General features: G+C 42.0%; 1 protein-coding gene across 1 annotated transcript in view; it reads right to left on the bottom strand.

Moving 5' to 3' along the window:
• Positions 1 to 760: 760 nt before the first annotated feature.
• Positions 761 to 20047, bottom strand: part of slc4a4a (solute carrier family 4 member 4a) — a 44270-nt gene continuing 24983 nt past the window's right edge. Inside the window, exons 7-24 of the mRNA XM_079161027.1 lie at positions 17848 to 18005; positions 17327 to 17414; positions 16521 to 16675; positions 15007 to 15117; positions 14276 to 14450; positions 14043 to 14176; positions 13668 to 13942; positions 12368 to 12435; positions 11310 to 11495; positions 11073 to 11186; positions 10598 to 10759; positions 9778 to 9956; positions 8374 to 8446; positions 7614 to 7682; positions 7232 to 7405; positions 6741 to 6902; positions 3673 to 3752; positions 761 to 1377 (exon numbers count right to left, since the gene is read on the bottom strand). Coding sequence (XP_079017153.1) covers positions 1269 to 1377; positions 3673 to 3752; positions 6741 to 6902; positions 7232 to 7405; positions 7614 to 7682; positions 8374 to 8446; positions 9778 to 9956; positions 10598 to 10759; positions 11073 to 11186; positions 11310 to 11495; positions 12368 to 12435; positions 13668 to 13942; positions 14043 to 14176; positions 14276 to 14450; positions 15007 to 15117; positions 16521 to 16675; positions 17327 to 17414; positions 17848 to 18005 — 2472 coding nt within the window. The 3' untranslated portion in view covers positions 761 to 1268. The remainder of the gene's footprint in view (positions 1378 to 3672; positions 3753 to 6740; positions 6903 to 7231; positions 7406 to 7613; positions 7683 to 8373; positions 8447 to 9777; positions 9957 to 10597; positions 10760 to 11072; positions 11187 to 11309; positions 11496 to 12367; positions 12436 to 13667; positions 13943 to 14042; positions 14177 to 14275; positions 14451 to 15006; positions 15118 to 16520; positions 16676 to 17326; positions 17415 to 17847; positions 18006 to 20047) is intronic.

Here is a 20047-nt window from a genome sequence, read left to right as displayed (position 1 = left end):
CGATGCATTTTTCTTTCCCGTAACTTTCAGTGTAGTTGCTCAATAACTCAATAACTCAATAACTCACACACGGTGCTGCGTGTGAGGAATGTATCCAGATAGACTTGAAAAAATCAAAACCGTTAATTATTTAAGAACGAAAAGAAACATGTGATCCCATCATCAGATAACTCCAAAGCTGAGACAAAAAGGAAATAAACCTGCTGCACGGAGCTCACGCGGATTTGATTCCCTTCTCCTAATTCTTTCGTCACATCGTCGCCATAATCATTCCCGTCTGGATCGATCTCTGATAAGCCACTTAGGTTCAGTAGTTTGTGCAGCACAAGCGATTCTATACGATAAGCATTCCTAGTTAGAGGAAGTTTGGCTGAGGAAAATCCGATGATTAAGTATCGCTAAAGTGTTTTCTACAAAGCAAAGGACAATAAGAAAAAAAGTTACCAACATACACACAAAATAATCTTTAAAAAAAAAAAGATAAAAGATAAAATGATTTAATTTAAAAGAGTAACAAAAGCTTTGAAGTGAACACACGTGAAAGAAAAGAGTCAGAAGATTAGAAAGAGAAGGTGAAGCAATCAAAAAGTGATAATACAAATATTTTACCTCATCTGCACATACAAATGTGCGGTTAATCAACTGTTAATTAACTTAAAAACAATCTATTTGCACACGTTTCCTTCAGAAGCTATAATACAGTGAATCTCTTGAATCATTTCGAGAGAAAATACCAAAAAAAAACCCTCGCGCTGCGTCCAAAATCAACATGTTGCATTTGTTCATATTAAGCCTTTAATCTAAAACAAGAGGTAGAGCTATAAAAAAAACAAAAACAACATAATTCTCCTGCTACAGGAAAATGTTATTAGAGTAAATCACTTTATATAAAAATTCCCACAGATATTTGTTTATATATATATATATATATATATATATATATATATATATATAAAACAGGAGCAGGGAGGCGTTTCATGCGTGGTAATGTGGGAGGAGTTGCATAGAAGAAGAGTGAGGAGTTTATCAGTCTACTGTGGAGCTGTGAGGGAAGATACCAAGAGAAGACTGTGAGCAACGACGTGATTTTAAAACGGCTTCACTATTAGAAAAAGAACGAGTTATAGACTCTTGTTTTTCTGGTGCGTTTCCCTTCTTTTCTTTGCGACATATTCAGAACAAAGTCTTTTGGATTTCGGAGTTAAAAAGAATATTTTTTTCAATAATAGTAAGAGTTGTCTTGCGCCGCCGGGCGGTGGTCCGGAGCTCTACAGAGACGTTTCAGACCCTCTGCTCTTCCAGTAGAATGAATTATCGTCGTCGGGGTCCATGTCTATTCTAATCTGAGGCACAGACTTCAGCGGACTCATCTCGGGGCTGAAACACAAAAGGACATTTATTCAAGCTCTAACGAGAACTATAAATATATTTTTAAAACTTTTCTAACTCTAGTGGACGGCCTTCCACGCCACACCACGCCTAGAACAACAGAACATTGGTGAACAACACTGTTGGGATCAGTTTCAGAGACATTTGATGAACAATCAAAATCAAAATCCATCCGGATTCACAAGATGCGTGACCTGCTGAATTTCCGTTTTTATTTTTTTAAGTGGTCAGAAACAGCAGATGCAACATTTATAAAACACTTAATTTAGTTTTTTTATCATAAGAATATAAATAATAAGGAAACAGTTGAGAAGTAGAAGTGTTGTGCGTCTTTCAGCACCACGGAGGCGAGGAGAGCATTACACACACACACACACACACACACACACACACACACACACACACACACACACACACACACACACACACACACACACACACACACACACACACACACACACACACACACACACACACACAGTAAATTGTAAAGAACAAGTTTCTGTTGTTTTATCAGCACTTCCTGTCATGTGATGACATTGTGCCACTTTTTTCGTCTGCATGGAGCCAATTAAGGCTTTCATACTAGGCATAGAATATTAGGCAAATGTTTGACTCAAAGAAAATAAATCTGTACTTGAGAACGTTCAGCTCACACAGACTGACCGTTGGCTTTTCTTCACATGGCTGCAGACTAAAAACGGTTTCTACTGACAGAACTGCAGAGTGAACTCTACCAATCAGAGAAACAAATGTCGTGTGTTGTCTGTTGGCACCACAGATGTGCTGCGATGCCAACATGCTTCTTTTTTTTTCACACATTGTCCCGAAACTCTAATCCTCTTTGGTCAGCAGTGGTACAACAATCGTAGAGCAGATGATGTACCACGGGTCATCATTAAATGTTGTGGGCATGATGGAGGAACATAATCTCTTCTTGAGCATCATAATCATCGCTCTAAATATTTGCACCCCTATAAAATAAAGGCTTATACACAAGGCTTGTTCTGCCTCTTTAGGACCGATTGTCTCCACTGAAGCTCATGACAGTGAAGCACAATGTGCATTTATCACAAACACTGGCTTTGATCTCGTCACGGTGACGAGGTCGGCGCTGAAACAAAGACCGGGCTCGTTAAAGAACATCATCACTTCTCTAAATGTGCCTCGTTCCTTTTTGTCCCAATGAAATCCAAATCTGCAATTAATCTTTATGCAAATATATGTATATCTAATATTGGATATCAATTAACAAACACAAAACAATGACAAATTGTTTTGACAGTGTCAACTCTTGATGCGTCAGTGTTCACAGCTCGCCTCGCTGCCCCCGTGTGGACAGAGAAAGCGTTACTGCAGGTTTAAAGGCCACCGAGAGGAGACATTCGAGCTGGAAAAATGCAGTTGAGGTAAGTTAATCAGCCTAGCCGACCTTTAAAGTTCAGACTAGCATTATATGCTTGGTAGTTAGCTCGCCATCTGACCTTTTTGAGACCTTTCATGCCACAGTCCTCAAAGAATGAATTCAAAAAGAAACTCAGTTATATTTAGTCCCCCCCCCCTCTGTACCATTTAATTGGGCCCATTACGTGAGCTTCTGTGGAGAATTGCAGTATTAAAAAGTATTAGTAGTAGAATTAATAGCACCCCTAGTGGTGAATAAAAGTGTCACAAGAATAAAAGGTCACAGTGTATTAAAGGGTATTATATGTTTACAGTAAATTTACCTATAGAAGTGTTAAACCATAAAAGTATAATCATTGAATGTAATAAACCAAAAAGTATAGCCACTGTATGTATAAAACACTGTAAAGAGTAGTCAAGAGGGAGAGAGAGGGGTTTGAGTGAGGCTTTTCAGAAAATGATCGTATGAGGTGATAAGCAGAGAATCGACAGCACCTCAGGAAGTGGTCAGCAGGAAGGATGAAACCAGGAGGGGCTAATGGATTTCGGCCAATCACTGAAGCTGACAAGACATTTTCAAACAATAAGACGCTGTATTTTCAGGTCAAAGATCAGATCACTTGGGACCTTCGGACAGATAACTAGCCTTTGCTGGACTGTGTGGGGGAATTTCATTTGATCTCTGTTTCATGAAACATATTTCTATCGATAGTGTAACGCAGTTTGCAACGGTTTTAGTTTATGTTAATTATTAAATACTTTTCGATCATAACTTGAGCCAGCTGAGTTTTTTGGCACGGCTGGGCGACGTGCGGCCTTCCACGGTACAAAGAGGTTCTTTACCTCGACACTTCACACTCACGCTCTCTCTCATCTCACCTGGACAAACAGTCGTCTTCGTAGTAGTGAAGCTGCTCAGCACGATGTGTGTCGCTCAAGGAATGATGGGGACTTCTCTCCTGTGGAGGAAACACAGCCGTTAGCGTGCACGTAGCCACGCTAATGAAGCGTTACACGTATCAGACCAACGACTGCAGCTGACTTCACTTCAACAGATTGAAACAAAGAGGAATCAGGCGGTGAAGTCAGCCGCTCAAAGGGTGTTGATGGAAGCCGACCTCATCATCGGATCATCTACTTTGAGTCAATACGTTTAGTTTTTGGCAACACTTCCGACATTTAGTCCAAAAGTGAATGATTATAAAGTGTTCAAACCAAATTGCAAAGCATTACAGCAACATGTTAAAGGGATGCAGTTAACCTTTGCTGTTGTTGTACAAGTTTAACAGGAGTTTTCCTATAAATCAAGATGTTGTTAGTACTACTTATTGGTGGTAAATAATACTAATGTTTTCACTAGTGTGCAGTAATAAAGCAGGTTAGAAGCCTGTGACTCGATTTAATGTAGTAAAATAATTTGTTCAAACAATAACTGTTAGTTAAACTACATAGTAAAGGGACAGTTCACCCCAATACCAATAACAAAATACATATTTTTCCTCTTACTTATAGTGTAAGTTATCAATTCAGATTGTTCTGGTGACTACATGGCACTCGGCTTGCATTTGAAAAACTCAACAGCGAATCCTAACCTGACCTGGTTGCTCAAGATAATCCACAGACCTTGTTGTGAGCAGTTTTCAAAACAGGAACTATTTTCTTTCTACCACTCGACGACGGTATCACCACGCAGAAAGTAGCTCGCTCGCCTAGCATCACTGAGCTAACGTTACAGCTCAGCTGAGGAGGACGCCACTAGTGTTTACATCTCGCACTGTCACGAGTACGAGCCTCTCTAGATTGATAAATAGAGCAACAATTAAGAGGAATAACATCTTTGATTGTGGGGTGAACTTGACCTTAAAGACAATGTTACTGTCAGTCAAACGGGCTCTTTGACAGGAAGCTAAAATAAATGTATCGTTGATTTAAACAGTAGAAACAGTAGAAACAGTTAAAGCAAGAGTTTCAAAGGGAAAAGACTAATAAAATCATAGCATCACAAACCAAGAAGAAGAAGTTCAACAGGAGAAGAAAATGTGTTATATTTTGAAATAAAAGAGTAAAGGTTAAAGACAGACAAAAGGCAAAGAAGGAATGTTAATATCATGCAGTTAGTGAAAGACCAACATCAGCTCTTAGTCACAGAAGAAGACGAGCAGAGGAAGCAGAGCAGGAGTCACTCAGGATCAAGAGGAGGACGAATTCTCCCTCCAGAGCAGCAGCTAGTTTCGGGGTCTACTCACTGTCAGAGGCCTTATCGCCTAAGAAAGGCTCCTGCTCCATTATGTCCATGGGGATTTTAATGCTGGGAACCTTTTCATTGTAAGGATAGTCAGACTGTTGGGAGAAAGGAAACACACATCCTGAGACGGGACCTCTGGGCGCGTCGGTGAGTCATCATCAACACACACACATTCATACGACCGAGCCTGTGACGACCTGCATTCCCTATCGAGTCGCTTCTTCAGGAAAAATACAAACTGTTGATTACTAAACAGCTGGTGGTGATGCAACTTGATTTACACTTTCCTGGTTTGCAAAAGTAAAAAGAGGCGATGCAACAAAGTAAGGGTGTCACAATTTTGATTCTAAATTGAAAATTGATCAAAATCAGAAAGCAGGATCGGCGCTTCTTCCCCCCCCCCCCAAAAAAAAGAAATAATTCAAAGATGACGCAGTGTTGGTCACACATAGCCTGCTGTTGTGCTCTGAAACACCAGGACCACTGCCGGACACGACAGAGAAACAACAGAACTGTAAAGCCTTCAGCGCTCATCGGTGTATTACGCAATGAACACACAAAAAACAACTAAACACTAAATGACCAGGATCTCTTTGCAGGTGAGGAAATTCAAGCTGTTCTAAAGTTCTGCTATCTAGTGGCTTTTCTTTTTGTGTTAAACAGTTTGTTTATAGTAGTTATTACATTTTGAATGTGACCATATGGCCTTAGTGTGGTGCATTCCCCCAAACTATGGCGGTTATATCTCACTCAATACCATGTAGTCTGATTTTAAAAAAGAATTAAAAAATGTAAATGACAGTGGCATAAAACCAATGACCTGATGTTTTGATCTTTACGACTCGCTTGTCTAACGACGGCAAAGCCGTCAGTGCTGAAAAACAAGATGTTTAAATGGAATTGTAAGTTAAATCCAATCATGGAAATGGAGACTCGGGATACTCGTCGTAACGTGGCTCCGAGAGATTTCTGCTGCAGTTGGAAAATCCGATACGTGATAAACCTTTCTGCCCCGTCTGTAAGAATCAAAAGGGCAAGAAGAGCTTAAATCTAATTTAACTCACTGATGTCAAGCCGATGGCATTTTACAAATACATCACTCGCTGGGTCTAAGAACGATCCAACGGCAATTTAAGAAAACAAAAAAACAGACCCGATCTCATCTGACCAGAGGAGAAATATATCAGGTCTGAAAATGCAGTGAACCAGAGAACCCGTTTCACGAGATCATGTTTACTCGGCCCAACGTGGTCCGTGGTCGGGTGTTGCACCTCGTACAAGAAGCTGAAAGCCTGTTAACCCTTTGAGCAAAAACACAAACAAAAATCTGCCGGATGTGCATCTTTTACACCAAGGAAACATAAACAATCACTGAAAATTAGTAAGTGACTCTTGCACTATACATCTTTAAGATCTAACGATTTCTTTCCGAGGCTATCGAACTCAGGAATTACAGCATATGCTGCATTATTAAATCATTTACAACAAGTGACACTGAGGGAAAGACCTCCGGTAGACCTGGACCTTGATCAGCCTGTGGGTGAACACTCAGGTGGTACATGAAGGAGGAGAACACGGGGAGTTTGGGAGCAGAGGCTGGAGATCGTCGGTGACAGACTTGGGAACGGGCAGTCGTGTAAAAAACACAAGAAAAACAAAAAAAGGTCTGACGTGTTGAAACTGTAAACTCAAAAAGCCTTACGTCTTCAGCCTCGCTGTCTATGCTGCCTCGTTTTTTCTTTGTCTTCTTATCGTCCTCCTTCTTCTTCTTGTCCTTCTCCGGGATGACGTCGTCCAGGAAGCCGAGTTCATGCTGCGAGAACATCCAGTCCATCGCTTTTCTGACGGCCACCAGAGCGAGGATCTAACAGCAGAAGAAGAAGAGGAGGCTCAGAGTGGACCGGGAGGTTCATGAATGTCGTGGTGAGCCTCAGAGCGCCATCTAGTTGGCCAAGGAGGTACTGTCAAATGGTGCCATTGCCTCTATAAAACTGTTTCCAATGAGGAGGCATCGCTCATTAGCGCTTCCATTTCTACTATTATCAAAAAATTCAATAGAGAGAATAGTTTTATGTTCATAGAAACTGAATATTGGGAACTTTTCACTAGCATCTAGATAATTTAATATACATTATTGGTCATTTGTAGCCTACAAAGTCTTTCAAATACTAATATTGTCCGAATGTCTCTCACCATGACGGGGAATACAATGGCGGCCACGGTGGACTTGAGGATCCAGAGCAGGGCCAAGCAGAGGATCTGGATGAAGGTGAAGAGGTGGACCTTCCGGAGGGGAACGTGTCGCAGGTAAACCAGGTCGGGCTGATGCTTCGCTGGCATCAGAAGCAGCTTGAGACGATCCATGAACTGCGGAAAAGATGAGCGGTAGAAGCATACGCGTGATAGGATGCTCTGCATGCATGAATGAATGCATCAAGAGGAACAGCTGGTCACCGGCTTGGTTCTTGGATACTCAAGAGGTTCCTTTTGATAAAGAAGCTTGAAATACGTCCAACATGACGTGTAAGTTAGAACACTGGTTCTCAATCTCTTTGAAAATGTGTGTATTATTTACCTGCACTCCATTGAGAGAGGCGACTCCCATGTATAGGAAGACTCCATACAGCACAGGCATCGGGATGAACTAGGTCAAACGGAGCGGAAAGGAGATTATTTTAGGTTAATGTGGACAAAAGACACCAATCAGCCGTCATCGTAAGTTAACCTTTACAACACAAACTGGAAGGAGTTGGACTACAATGATATGAAGTGGGATGGAAGGGCTTAATGAGGTTGATCAGCTAAAACCGTTGGTATTATAACATGAATGTTGTTTAAATGTCGATAGAACCTTTTGTCATCCAGGTTTTCTCAATTTCTGCAGTTTTACAATAAACATTTTATTTTGAATTTTCACCTAAATGCCAAACAATCACTCATAACTCTTCCTAATAACATTTAGGAATCAAAGCGTCTGTCTCACTAGAAGTTCATCTACACTCAGATCTTGTTGACCTCTGACCTCAACACACACGGACTGAAGAGTAGCGGCCAACTGGAGAGTACTAAAGGATTAAAAGTGTATTCATCTTTAGTTAGTCAAGAAAAATCCAAATAATAAACCTCGTTGTGAGAATAATAAAAGGCCTATTACTTTATTTCATTGATGTCCTCTTCATAACACAAGCAGAAGTGCTTTGTTATGTATTACAACCACAGAAACCAGATCAAACTGGTTTTGTCCGTCAGTGTTGAGATACTTTAGTTTTTGCATTTCAATTTGAGAAGTGCTTTAATTGCCTGGTGTGATAACAGATGACAATCTGATGAATTACCTTTAAAATAGGAGACATAAAGACAGACAGTCCCGTCAGGATGAACACGACGACGCCGGTGAGCCTCTGCTCTCTGAAGAAACAAAGAGGGAAGAACAACACAGTTACACACAAGAACCAAACTAAAATGTCTGCTTGGTTTAACTTCCCTTTTTGTTTTTTTGCCTCTTTTACTAGGATGTCAATCATTTCCCAAATCTCTATTCAGTTTAGCGCAAACAAAAACAACTCCGACATTTTGTAGAGAGTTCAAAGTGTGAAGAAGTTACAAGAGTTTGTTAGTTCAGCTCACAGCTGACGCATCAGGAGGCTCTGGAGGATGACGGACACGAAAACAAACTCTAAAAACAGGAAGAAAATCACAAAGTGTCTTTACCGCGGTTTAATGAAAACAAGAACATCAGGTTTGCAACTTAACTGGAGCACATGGAGTCACTAATGGACGGCAGAGAGAATTCTTCTCTTAACAAGTCAAAGATATCATTTGTGTATTTTCCTCCACTACTTCTTCTATTGCTTTAATCTAGTCGAGCTGATGTAGTGCTGTCTAACATGAGAGACAGTAATGAACAGCACTGTACCATTCAGGATCAACAATCCAACAGTAACCTGCGCGCTAAATGATTTTAAAGCTTAGCTCGCGACCAAATCAGCTGATTTACAGTTCAGTTCATGAGCTCTAATAAGAGTTATCTCATGTTTTTGGCGCAGTGTATGTTGTCATGAAGTCATGTGACCGTGGTCTGCATCCTAACATCAGTAAAAAAAACATAAAAGTGTTCATTTGTGAAGATGATCTTGCTGAACAAGTATCATTAATGTTTGTTCGCCACAGAGCTTATTTTCTGCAATTATCCAGAATCCAATGGAAACACTGTTTTATTGAGGGGAACCAGTGCGATGACAACTTCCTGTTGGCCGACTAAAACCTGTACGTCATCCTGCCGCGCTCTGTATTGGAACAAAGTTAAACAGCTCCCTGCTTACGTTTCATTTTACTTTCTTACCTGTGTGAGACTTTTTACTAACAGGATAATGGCTCCGAGTTTTGGAACTAAAGATTTGAAGTTGGGGCGACTGAGACTCAAAAAGGTAGAGCGAGTCGTCCCTCAGTCAGAAGATCGGCGGTTCTAGTCCATGTCGACGTGTCCTTGGGCAAGACACTTAACCCCAAATCGCTCCCGAAGGCTGTGCCATCAGTGTATGAATGGGTTTGAATGGGTGAATGACATATTTTTGAGTAAAAATTGTTAATTTAAGTTTATTTGATTTGATTGTTTTACCCAAAACTGGGGGAGACCCGTGATAAGCCTTCTTTATTCTGTTATTGATAGTGTTTTTTTCCTGTGCTATTAGATAAAACAGTCAAAGTACGCACTCTGGAACACATTAAACAAGTCTCACCTCACACCCAGGAACCTCGGCTGCTCTCCAGGAGCCGACGTCTCGGTTTCCATCTTCAGACTGTCGATGTGAGCGATGGAGATGACGGTGGCGGCTACGTACCACGGCAGACCCATGAAGGAGCAAATAATGAGCAGAATGGCCACCCAGAACAGATCCAGATGGTAACCTGCCCCTTTCTGGTACAGACAACAAACACCAGGTCAAAAGTCATGCATGTGCTCGCTCAGACACGGACAGCGTGTGTGTAGAGCACGGGCTGCAGACACAGGACACACACTTTGGATCTCTACTGAAGAGCCACATCGCTGAAATCAAAAGGAATCATCGCTCAAACCTCAGCAGTGACTCTCGGAACATTTCAAGTGGTTGCTTTTTGAACCCAGCTGTGTTCAGTCACTGCCACGAAACATCTCTCACCCCCACGAGAAGAATGACAACGATATTTAGCTACAGTGTGAAGGTAGCCAGTGTCCTGTACAAACTGCAGTATGTTCTGGGAAACACATGGAAATCCCCACATCACATAAATCACGTCAAGACAAACTGAAAGAAAAAGACTCTTGCACCGCAAAGACACTTGGTGTTTTGGTGCCGTTACTGAATTTCTTATTTACACACAAAATGCAAGTCTGAGCATTTTACATCACAGGAATTTATTTATGCAAGATTTGCTGCAAAGTCATGTGCTTCCACAAATGTTGCAGCCAATTGTTACACTAATAAAAATCCTCCCATCTGTGGTCTAAGAACTCTCCTCTGCCTCCCATATAGTGAATCAACCTCGTGTATTAAAACAGTAACGACATTTCATCTTTACCTTCAGCATGTGCTCCTTCCTGTTGACGATCACAGCAGTAATCTGTTGGTCCATGAAGACCAGTATGGTGACCAGCAGGGCGGGGAGAGCGGACGCCAGGTAAACCCACCAGGGGTTTCCTCCGAACGGGGGCACAAACCAGCCCCGGTTCGGACTCGTTGGCTGTGGAGGAGGACGATAAAATGGCAGAAGTTGTTGCATTTCTTTACCGTTTCTGTCAGCTAATGAAATATAAATAACTTTACATCTCTGCTGATTATTTTCCAAACCCAATATATTGAATTACATTAATTTGGCAGATGTTTCTGTCCAAAGCAACTTAAAATATTTCCCTACACAGAGCACTCTTGGGAGTCAAAGTGACTCACTCAAGGTTATTCCCGACATGCAGACGGGAGGACAACAGTCTGCTGGAATCTTGTTACGTTTCATGAAGCATTGACATGAGCACTCAGGAGGCAGTGAGGAGACTCACCTTGAATTCACTTGGCACAATGAGTTTCGGAGTGTCGACTCCAACGAGCATATCGACTCCACAGAAGATGAAGATGGCCAGGATGATGGCAAAGTCACTGACGAGTTTCCTCACCTGGGTGGAAGTTAACACAAAACACTTGACAACGTTGCTCTCTGTAACCTGCTGGACACATAATTAGTTTCACCTGAGAGACGACCTGTTGGGACTGAATAAGCTCCGTGTGGGACGACTCACCGTGGTGGGGAAGAACGGGCTGGTCTTGAACTTCTTCAGACACATGGAGCAGGTGTAAGTGCCGAAGAACAGGATGAAGGACATGAGGGTGATGTCTGGGACGAACTCGCAGGCCTTCCCCACCAGCTCTCCGTGGTACTTTAAGCACTCTGTCGTTGAGAGGGACGACCACGTGGCGTTCATCGGCTGCACAGAGGAAACAAAGAGCGGCGTGATTATAAAGAAACGCAAAAGGAGGAGCGCCCACCGCAGCCGTGACGTCATCGGACGGATAACTGTCGCAGACGGCGCACTGTTTTGGAGTAAACGGAGATAAAAGATAAGCCGACTTAGTGTCACAATGACCTCAAAGTGGAAACAACGTGCTTATCAGACGCTTTTATTTACGTTGTAACATCGTTCAACAAACGCATAGTTCTGAAATGTTCTCTTTATCTCGCCACCTGTGGTTGGTTCGGGATTTGTGACCGCACTCTTCGCCAAATCTTTACGAGATTGGCGAAGAATTTCAGCAGCATTCAGACCAAAGTCCTTCAGATTAAAACAATGCAGGAAGTAAATCGGTGAAATACAAACGGTAACATAAGAGCTATGGTTACGTACTGTACTTGAGTAAAGTACAAGTACCTCAAAACTGTACTTTTTGTTTCCATTTTACGCTACGATAATGGTTAGTTTGCAGATTCATATTATTAAAAGTAAATGCCACTCAACTAATACATGATGACGTATCATTAGGGATATACTGTAGCTACCCAGCAGTAGATCAATGAGTTGAAACAAGCTCCATCTTTATCAGCTGCAACATTTAAGTGATGAATAGTTATGCATTACTAATTATAGTCCGGTTATATAATGTATTTGATTCTAAAACGGGCCATTCTGTTGATGGGGAGGACTTGTATTATGTTACAATGCTACTTAAGTAAAAGATCTGATGACATATCACATAAACTATCAATGAGATTAATTGTGCGTCCAGGACAAACACCAATAGAAAAGTGTATAAATGTGTAAATCTATCTCGTTTTTCAGCGATAAAAACACGAAAGACTTACCAGATCAGTGTTGTTCAAGTACCAGACCGAAGTACCTTCTAGCGAATCGTCAGAGACTGTACTGTTCTCTGCAAAAACAAAAACAAAAACTTATTTTAAAACATTGCACTTGTCATCCTCAATAAAATAAAATGTGCCTAAAACCATGCCATAATGGCTTCATGCGGCTGTAATGCTCTGTATACACATGAAAAACAACCCTGTTGAATGGACGGCGATTTTCATGACTTGGCTGAACTTTCATGAATCTACGTTGTATTCAGGCTCAGTCCTGCTGCTTTTAGTTAAATGATGATGTGGTTAAATGTAGCATGCATGTTACTATCCCAACATAAGTGTCGTTATCATGGTGCTCACACTTAACATGTTGGCTGATCTCAGTAAATCGATGCATGTAGAAAATGTCACAACAGTCCAACTGTCGAGACACATCAGCCCTCACTTCCTCTCCCTCGTTTACTGATGTTTCTCTCCTGCTTCTGCATAAAACGCGCCCCAAAGAGAATTTACAGTAAAAGATATTTCCTTCTTGAGCTAAATGATCAACCGCCATGACATAATTGCATCCCCCAGCAACGCTAGAGTACACGCTTTGTTCTGGGTGCAAAAGCTCTGACGGAGAGAGCGTGCAGTAGACGCTGCACTTCCTTGGACTCTCAGCAATACAGCCGCCAAGTGTGAAGTCAATCGGATGAACTGTTATCAAGACAATCGAAAGACGGACGGAGAAACGGAGACTCCTTCCATTTTTAGTGAGATGTGTCGGCTGCTCACTCGTCCAAAGTAAGCATCTGTTGTTCGCCCCTCCAGGGTTTGCACTGTATGTGGAGCAGCATATTTCTGCGAGTGTGTCACAGAGATATTTTTGAAAGCAGCAGGGGATTACCAGTAAATCAGGGCTGCCCCCCCCCCCCCCCTCTTCATCTCCCATCCTCCACCACAAAACAAAACAAAGATGCATGCTGTGTCGCTTTAGAGCCTCATCAGCAGCACTTCACTTCAATCTGTTATGGTCACAACAGAAAGCTTGTTTTTTTTTATTCTCTGTAACCATCACATGATAGAAATATCTGTCCACTCGTGCCAAAACAAGACAAAGCAGCCAATAAAGCTGTAATTACTCCTCCCTTTAACCCTTCTCATTAAATTAAACTCATTGTTTCCCTCTGGCTGATATCCTGCATCCTAAAACAATTGTTTTCATCAATCATCAATGTACGTGTCTTATCAGCATTGGTGAGTACGAACACACAGGATACCAACTTTCACCTGAATGCCTCAAAGATCAACATCCTCTCACCTAGAACAGCAGGGGCCATACAGAGGCAGTCATACTGCGTGACGTACTCCATTTTAAAGTCCGCGTTGATGGGATAGTGGTGGGCTAATTTGAGCATCTTCTTGAAGGCGTCGTAGATGAAGATGAAGCTGATGAGACAGGAGAAGCCCTCCTCGGTGAACCGGGTGAAGTACTGAACCAGGAAGCTGGCGTCGGTGGCCACGAGCATCAGGCAGAAGAACGCCGACCACAGGCCGATCCACAGGCGGAACTCCAGGTAGTCAAATTCGTTGTCTCTGTGAGGAGAGAAACATATTAAAAGAGAGTCAGAGGACTATATTTGAAGTTGTGTTAGAGAATAAAAGAAAACTAGTTCAGAAAATGGAAGAAGGGAACCTGCTGAAATTGAAGAGCAGCCGTTCAAACACCAGGACAGGACCGGTGCTGCTGAGGATGATGAGCGGCTGGCCGCCCAGCAGACAGAACACCCCGCCGGTGATCGCCGTGCCCAGAAAACTCTCCAACACCCCCTGGCACATACGGACGGGAACGATTTATTCGGGGGATAATTCAGAACATAAGCGGTAAACGCTTCGCAAACTGCTAAACGGTTCGAATGTCAGTCCGACCTGCATGTTCTCTGTAGCGTCCCCCAGCAGACCACCGAAGGTGATGGCGTTTGTCACGGTTCCCAGGTAAATAAACAAAATGGTTGACAAGGCCTGAATGTGAAATGCATCGGTGAAGTCACTGACAAAGAAAGGCGCTTTTCTTTTGATGTCAAGTAGGAGACCCCCACAAAACCTGAAAACAGAGAAACAAAAAGGTGTTCTGCACAATATGGAATACTAAGCAGCACGGATAGATTACTAAACGGGCCTACCGGGCACAGGGCCAGGGTGCTCCGAGTGGCCTTCACCTACTAAATGTCTCTCACAGAGACATTTATTAACCAAGAAAAGACACACAAAGACACACAAAGAGACACAAAGAGACACAAAGAGACACAGAGGACTACAAAGAGATGCAAAACAGCTGCAAAGAGACAAAACGCTACTAAAAAGAGACTTCTTTCATTGTACAAAACATGGTCGATGCAACACTGAATCATTAGCACAGTGAGGCCAAATGTTCCCAGATATGAGGAACGAGACATTATTTGCGACTACCGGTTCTGCTTGAAAGAGGCCGTTTGCCTACATTTTACACTCTGACGGGACCATTTAACTATTAGATGTTTAGTGTTTGAAAGGTCGTGAAATGCTCTCCGTCCAGTTTTAAGCCCGGTATGCAAATTATTATAGCTATACATTCTCAAATAGACTATTTAAAAATGTATATATTTTTCATAATTTCATACCTTCCAGTCTTCTTTAGCTCGTCCCCAGTAGCATGTCCCCCTCCTCCATGGCCTCCATCATGAGGCATATCTCCGTTCATCTGAGAGTCCCCTCCTGCATACATGTTTTTCCTAAAATACACAAAAATACACAGTTTTGTTCAGTCTGGCAGAAACTTTACCTTTTTTCTTAGCATTTAAGCTGCTAAAAAAAGGTAAAGTGTGTAGCATTTATGGAGATCTATTGGCAGAAATACAACATAACGGCGTGGGTCCTCTTTCTACGGTAGCCTAGAATGGACAAACCAATCTATGGCTCTAGATAGGGCTATTGGCGTGTTTGTGTTTCCACGTCGTCTGTAGTAGTTTTCCTACGTGCTTGGCACTCGGGAGAAGTTTCAGTTGGTTGCAATCTGCAAACTCGCCGCTAGATGTCGCCAAATACTACAAACTGCAGCTTTAAGTGTCAGCATGTTGTCGTGGCCTCTTTTCTTGAGTTGGTGATCAGACGATGTTGATATGCGCTGCGTTATTAAAAAGCCTGATCCATCAGTGCTCACACACATTAAATAGTTAAAACGTTCCTGCTTTACCGACTAAAACTGCAGCTTTGAATAAAACCCACAGCTGCTCTTTCATAATTGAACACTGTGCTGCACATGTGGATGCACTCCAGTGATTTTGCAGCGACTGCTCTTCTATAACATAATGTAGTTACTGCACACACAGCATTCAGAACAGATCTTACATGTTTAATGCAAGATCTCGCCGAGTTTTCACCGCCACATTGTTTTTAAATGTACCCTTGCATTGGATCATTTCTATCCGTTAAAAATGTCTTGACTTCATTGCTGAAGTCTGTTACAGACACATTTTATAATTTCATTCAAGCTGCTTCTAACGCTGCCCCACCTACCACTGGTAGTAAAATTACTTTTGTAACGCTGGAATTACTGTACACCAGAATGTGTGTCAGTTAAAGCATGCATGTCTTTATGCAGTGTTTCCTGTGTGTGTAGGTGTGTGTGTGTGTAGGTGTGTGTGGGGAAATGGTTTAATAAATGACCAGCAGACTAATACGCAGCCCGAGGACCTTGTAGAACAATTGTGATTTCAGATAAGATAACACGGGAAATCCCTCATGGGGTTACTGCTGGGTTACTTTTCATAATCCTCCAGTTATAAGAAGACTATCTCCAGAAAGTGAAATCATTTTTCATTCTTCTTCCCAGGCAGAGGAGGGAACACAGCGAGGAGACACATTCTAAGTGCTGAATGCGACCTCATTAAACACACACTGTGACGATATCAACATGCAATATTGTTGATAAAAAAAAGAAAAGACTGAAATATTGTTTTTTTTTTTAAATGCAGAAGTTTCATTTCCTGTGCAGTGCTAGGCATGGAACGACATGAACATGTCATGATTATCATGGCCAAAATAATTGCAATTCCCAAAGTTATTCTGCAAATCATCAAAATAGAGTCCAACTCACTGATGCCTGACTGCTTCCTATTTATTCATGCTCACAGACCTTTTGTCAGAGGAGGGGAGGGATTTCGGGGGCTCTATCCTGATGGCCGGGTCCCACTCTCCCGGAGGAAGCACGATCACCTCGTCGAGGAACTCGTCGATACCGGCCAGCAGGTCTTGTCTGTCCTTGGCCTTGTACGCAATGTCATGAAAGACCTGAACACAAGACAGAGAGGGGACGAGGCATTCGGTGTGAGAGAGACCTGTGAAAGCACGCAGCCAACTGTTGCATCAGATCTGAGGATTAATGAATCAAAACAATACAACACTATGCTGGTATGAATACGGCAATTAAGCAAATCATATCCGATCGGTGCATTTCATCAATAAAATGTGAATGCAATGCAGCATCAGTTCACATTCTGAACAGCTCAGAGGATTCAGAGCAAACAGTTACCGTCTGAATAGATTCTAACTTTGCATTTGGTTAACTTATTTTCTACTGCTCACATCTGACTTTTAATTCTAATCAACATTTGCATACTTTAGGTTCGTGTTTGAATAGATTTGGTCAAATACAACAACAACAAAAAACACACTTTTATACATGATGGCAAATACAAAACGAACAGCTGACAGTACCATAAAGTATGGCTTAAATAACTACCGTAGAGTTGAAACACAGCGTCAGCTAAAATCTAACAATGGTTCACAAACATATTATTTACAGTGCGAGGAGTATGTTGGATTCCTCTTATATCTTCTCCTCTATTGTGAGTGAAAACAACACGTTGCATGACATGAAAGATCTTTTCGCTGTCGGCGTTAGAATATAACAGCGATGATGTGTGTTGACGGCAGTCTGACCTCGTCTGACATCAGCGTGGCGATCGCTCTGCCGATCTCATGGTACGACTTGGCTTTGCCTTTGGGTCCGAGCAGGATGAATAAAAATCTGCAAAAGGAACAAAATGCATTTGTGTTAATAATGCTGTTTATCTCTTAAATGCTCTGTAACGGATACACTTTTGAAATAACGAAGAGTTTAAATCTACGTTTAAAATCAGATAACAGGTGTTCAGGTGTCGGTTTGATGTGCGATTGGATTGAAGATTGACAGCATCTTTACTTTATCTTTACAGCAGTGCAAACTGTTTGCATGTCTTATTCACAACTTGCTAAGCTGTGGACACGTTCACTCCGAAAGACACAAAGAGTTGTTCCCAGATTCCTGTCAGTGTTATTAAACCGTAACATATAAAGCAGCCCGAGTGGCTCCTTGACAACTACAACTGTCTCCACGGATATTCTGGACCGACGCGTCCCTCTACATTAAACTTAAGCTCCTATTTATGAATTCCTGGAGTTCGGACATGAATCTCGGCTACCTGGTGGGAACAGGAACCTCCGTCAGGGCTCCCAGCATCACAGCTTGCTGCAGACGAACAAACGCCACGAACGGCGCGTCCAGGAAGTCCACCTCCCCCACCAGCACGTTGGAGGCCTCGGCGTCTCTCGGCAACTTCTTCATGAACTTGTTCCTCAGCTGAAAGTACAAAAGGGGAGAACAGGAGGAGACATTGAATGTTACGTTCACACCAGCAAGCTACCCGACGCAATTAGACAACCTATATCAAACCGGACAATCCCATTCAGCTTAAATACCAAACCGGGAGGCTCCCGTTGGTATCTAGATAAGGAGCAAGTGGTAAAATGAGGTTTGTATTTCTTTCCGTCATGGCGACGGTGAGGTGTGCGAAGATGGAGGTCAGACACCTGCTGAGCGCCACAGGTTCAACATTATAGCTTTAAGAGCACATTAAAGTTGTGTCTTTAAAAGAGACGTTTTCCAGTTGCAACGAAAGCAACATACCAGCGTTTTTACACGTCTTTCCTTCTGATCTTCTAATTAACGTTTCAGGTGACCATCCTACAAAGAAGAGGTTAGTTCTGTTGTCAGATTAAAAAAAAGACACATTTTGCTGGAATTCATCACAAAATAAATCTTATGAGACGTCCTGAAGATTTCTCTGTGTGCAGAAGAGTTTCTAAATGTTTTGTTGGACATTAATAGCATATCAGAAGATCCAATTAATTAACATTTGCTGGATATAAAAAGATAATCGAACAGAAAAACCCAGCTCAGTGTTGTCAACTCTCTCAGCACGAGATCCAAAAGTCGCTAAATCTCGCAAGAAAGTCAACACCGACTGAGAAAAGTATTGATAAAGAAGTTGACGTCATGTTTCAGGATTTGAGGTTCACATTTGTTTGTCACATTTTGCAATAAAAATCCCGTGAGATGCAAATTCATGTCCGTCCATACTCCACTTTTCTGTGCACACGTTCAATCACAATCATATCTGCTTAATAAGATGCTCCATATGTTAAAGGCATAGTGGCATGTTTATGAGCTGATTGAGATCATTAATAGATACAACTTCAAAGACAAAGAACCATAAACATCTAGATAAGATTGTGGTGGAAAACTACTGTGTTATATATTAACTTCAGCAAAGAGCCGGCAGGACCCGTCTCCTCAGACACAGCCGGGGATCAATCACAGCAGCTCGGTGCGCTGGACGGTCACACAGAAGCATGTTTTACATCAGAGTCCGTACCAACAACTTCAGCTTTCCTTCAACATTTCTTCATATAAAACCATTTAAAAGCTGAAGCTTCTGTTCAGTTCCATTCACTCACCACTGGTGTGCACACATGTACAATCATGTTCTTTTCATTCTTATTTCTCTGACAACATTGAGGCCAATCAATTAAGTGATCGACTAACCGGTCAAGAAGAATCAATGACGATCATTACGACTCTACTTCGTTAAGATAACCGCTTTCATGTCCTCTGATTTCAGAAGAGCTCTTCTATGTATCTCAGGGATCAGCAGCAATAAAACAATAAAGCGAGGTGGTAAAGAAAGATGGAGCGCAGGTGCTAAATAAATAACTTTTTCTTAATGTGATAGCAATTAATCAATCAGCTGTCCGGAGAACGTTCGGATGAGTTTCTAGACACCAAAGAAAGAGTATCGGCTTTAAAGTCTGCTGTGCCAGGATTTAAATTGGATTAGATCCCAAACAACACTGTCACTTCCTCCAATTAATTAGGCTGCCAGTAAACAACACAAACTGTGTAGTTTTAATAAATGATGCGTCGAAAATAAGATGAGGTACGAATTAAGCTGTCAACAAAGAGACAGATTTTGACCATATTTGTAATCCTCTTTGGTGCCAACCCACAATAAAGAAAGAAAATAAAAAACAGCAAGAATAACTCGAGCTAAAAGAACATAACGGCCGTCTATCACTTGTCATCATGCCCGCCAAACCCAGATCATGCACTGGAATGATCGCTGCCAATAACCTCTGAGGACTGAAATCCCATAAACCCGTGACCTTCCTCTGGCGAGATCCAAACAGATCCCATAAGAGGCTGTTGAGCCTTGTTGGCAAGAGGTTTGTCTGTAAATGATTGAGAAGTTAAACCTGCGTAACTGCACACCCTGACCCGGGTCCAATCACCGCTTAATCCACACCACCGCCATAAACTACGTCTGCTGGCACGAAGCACGAACT

The sequence above is a fragment of the Pholis gunnellus genome, assembly GCF_910591455.1.
Source record: "Pholis gunnellus genome assembly, chromosome: 6".
NCBI classification, from domain to species: Eukaryota; Metazoa; Chordata; class Actinopteri; order Perciformes; family Pholidae; genus Pholis; species Pholis gunnellus.
Note: the sequence above shows the minus strand (reverse complement) of the source record. Positions and strands in the feature narration are given on the sequence as shown.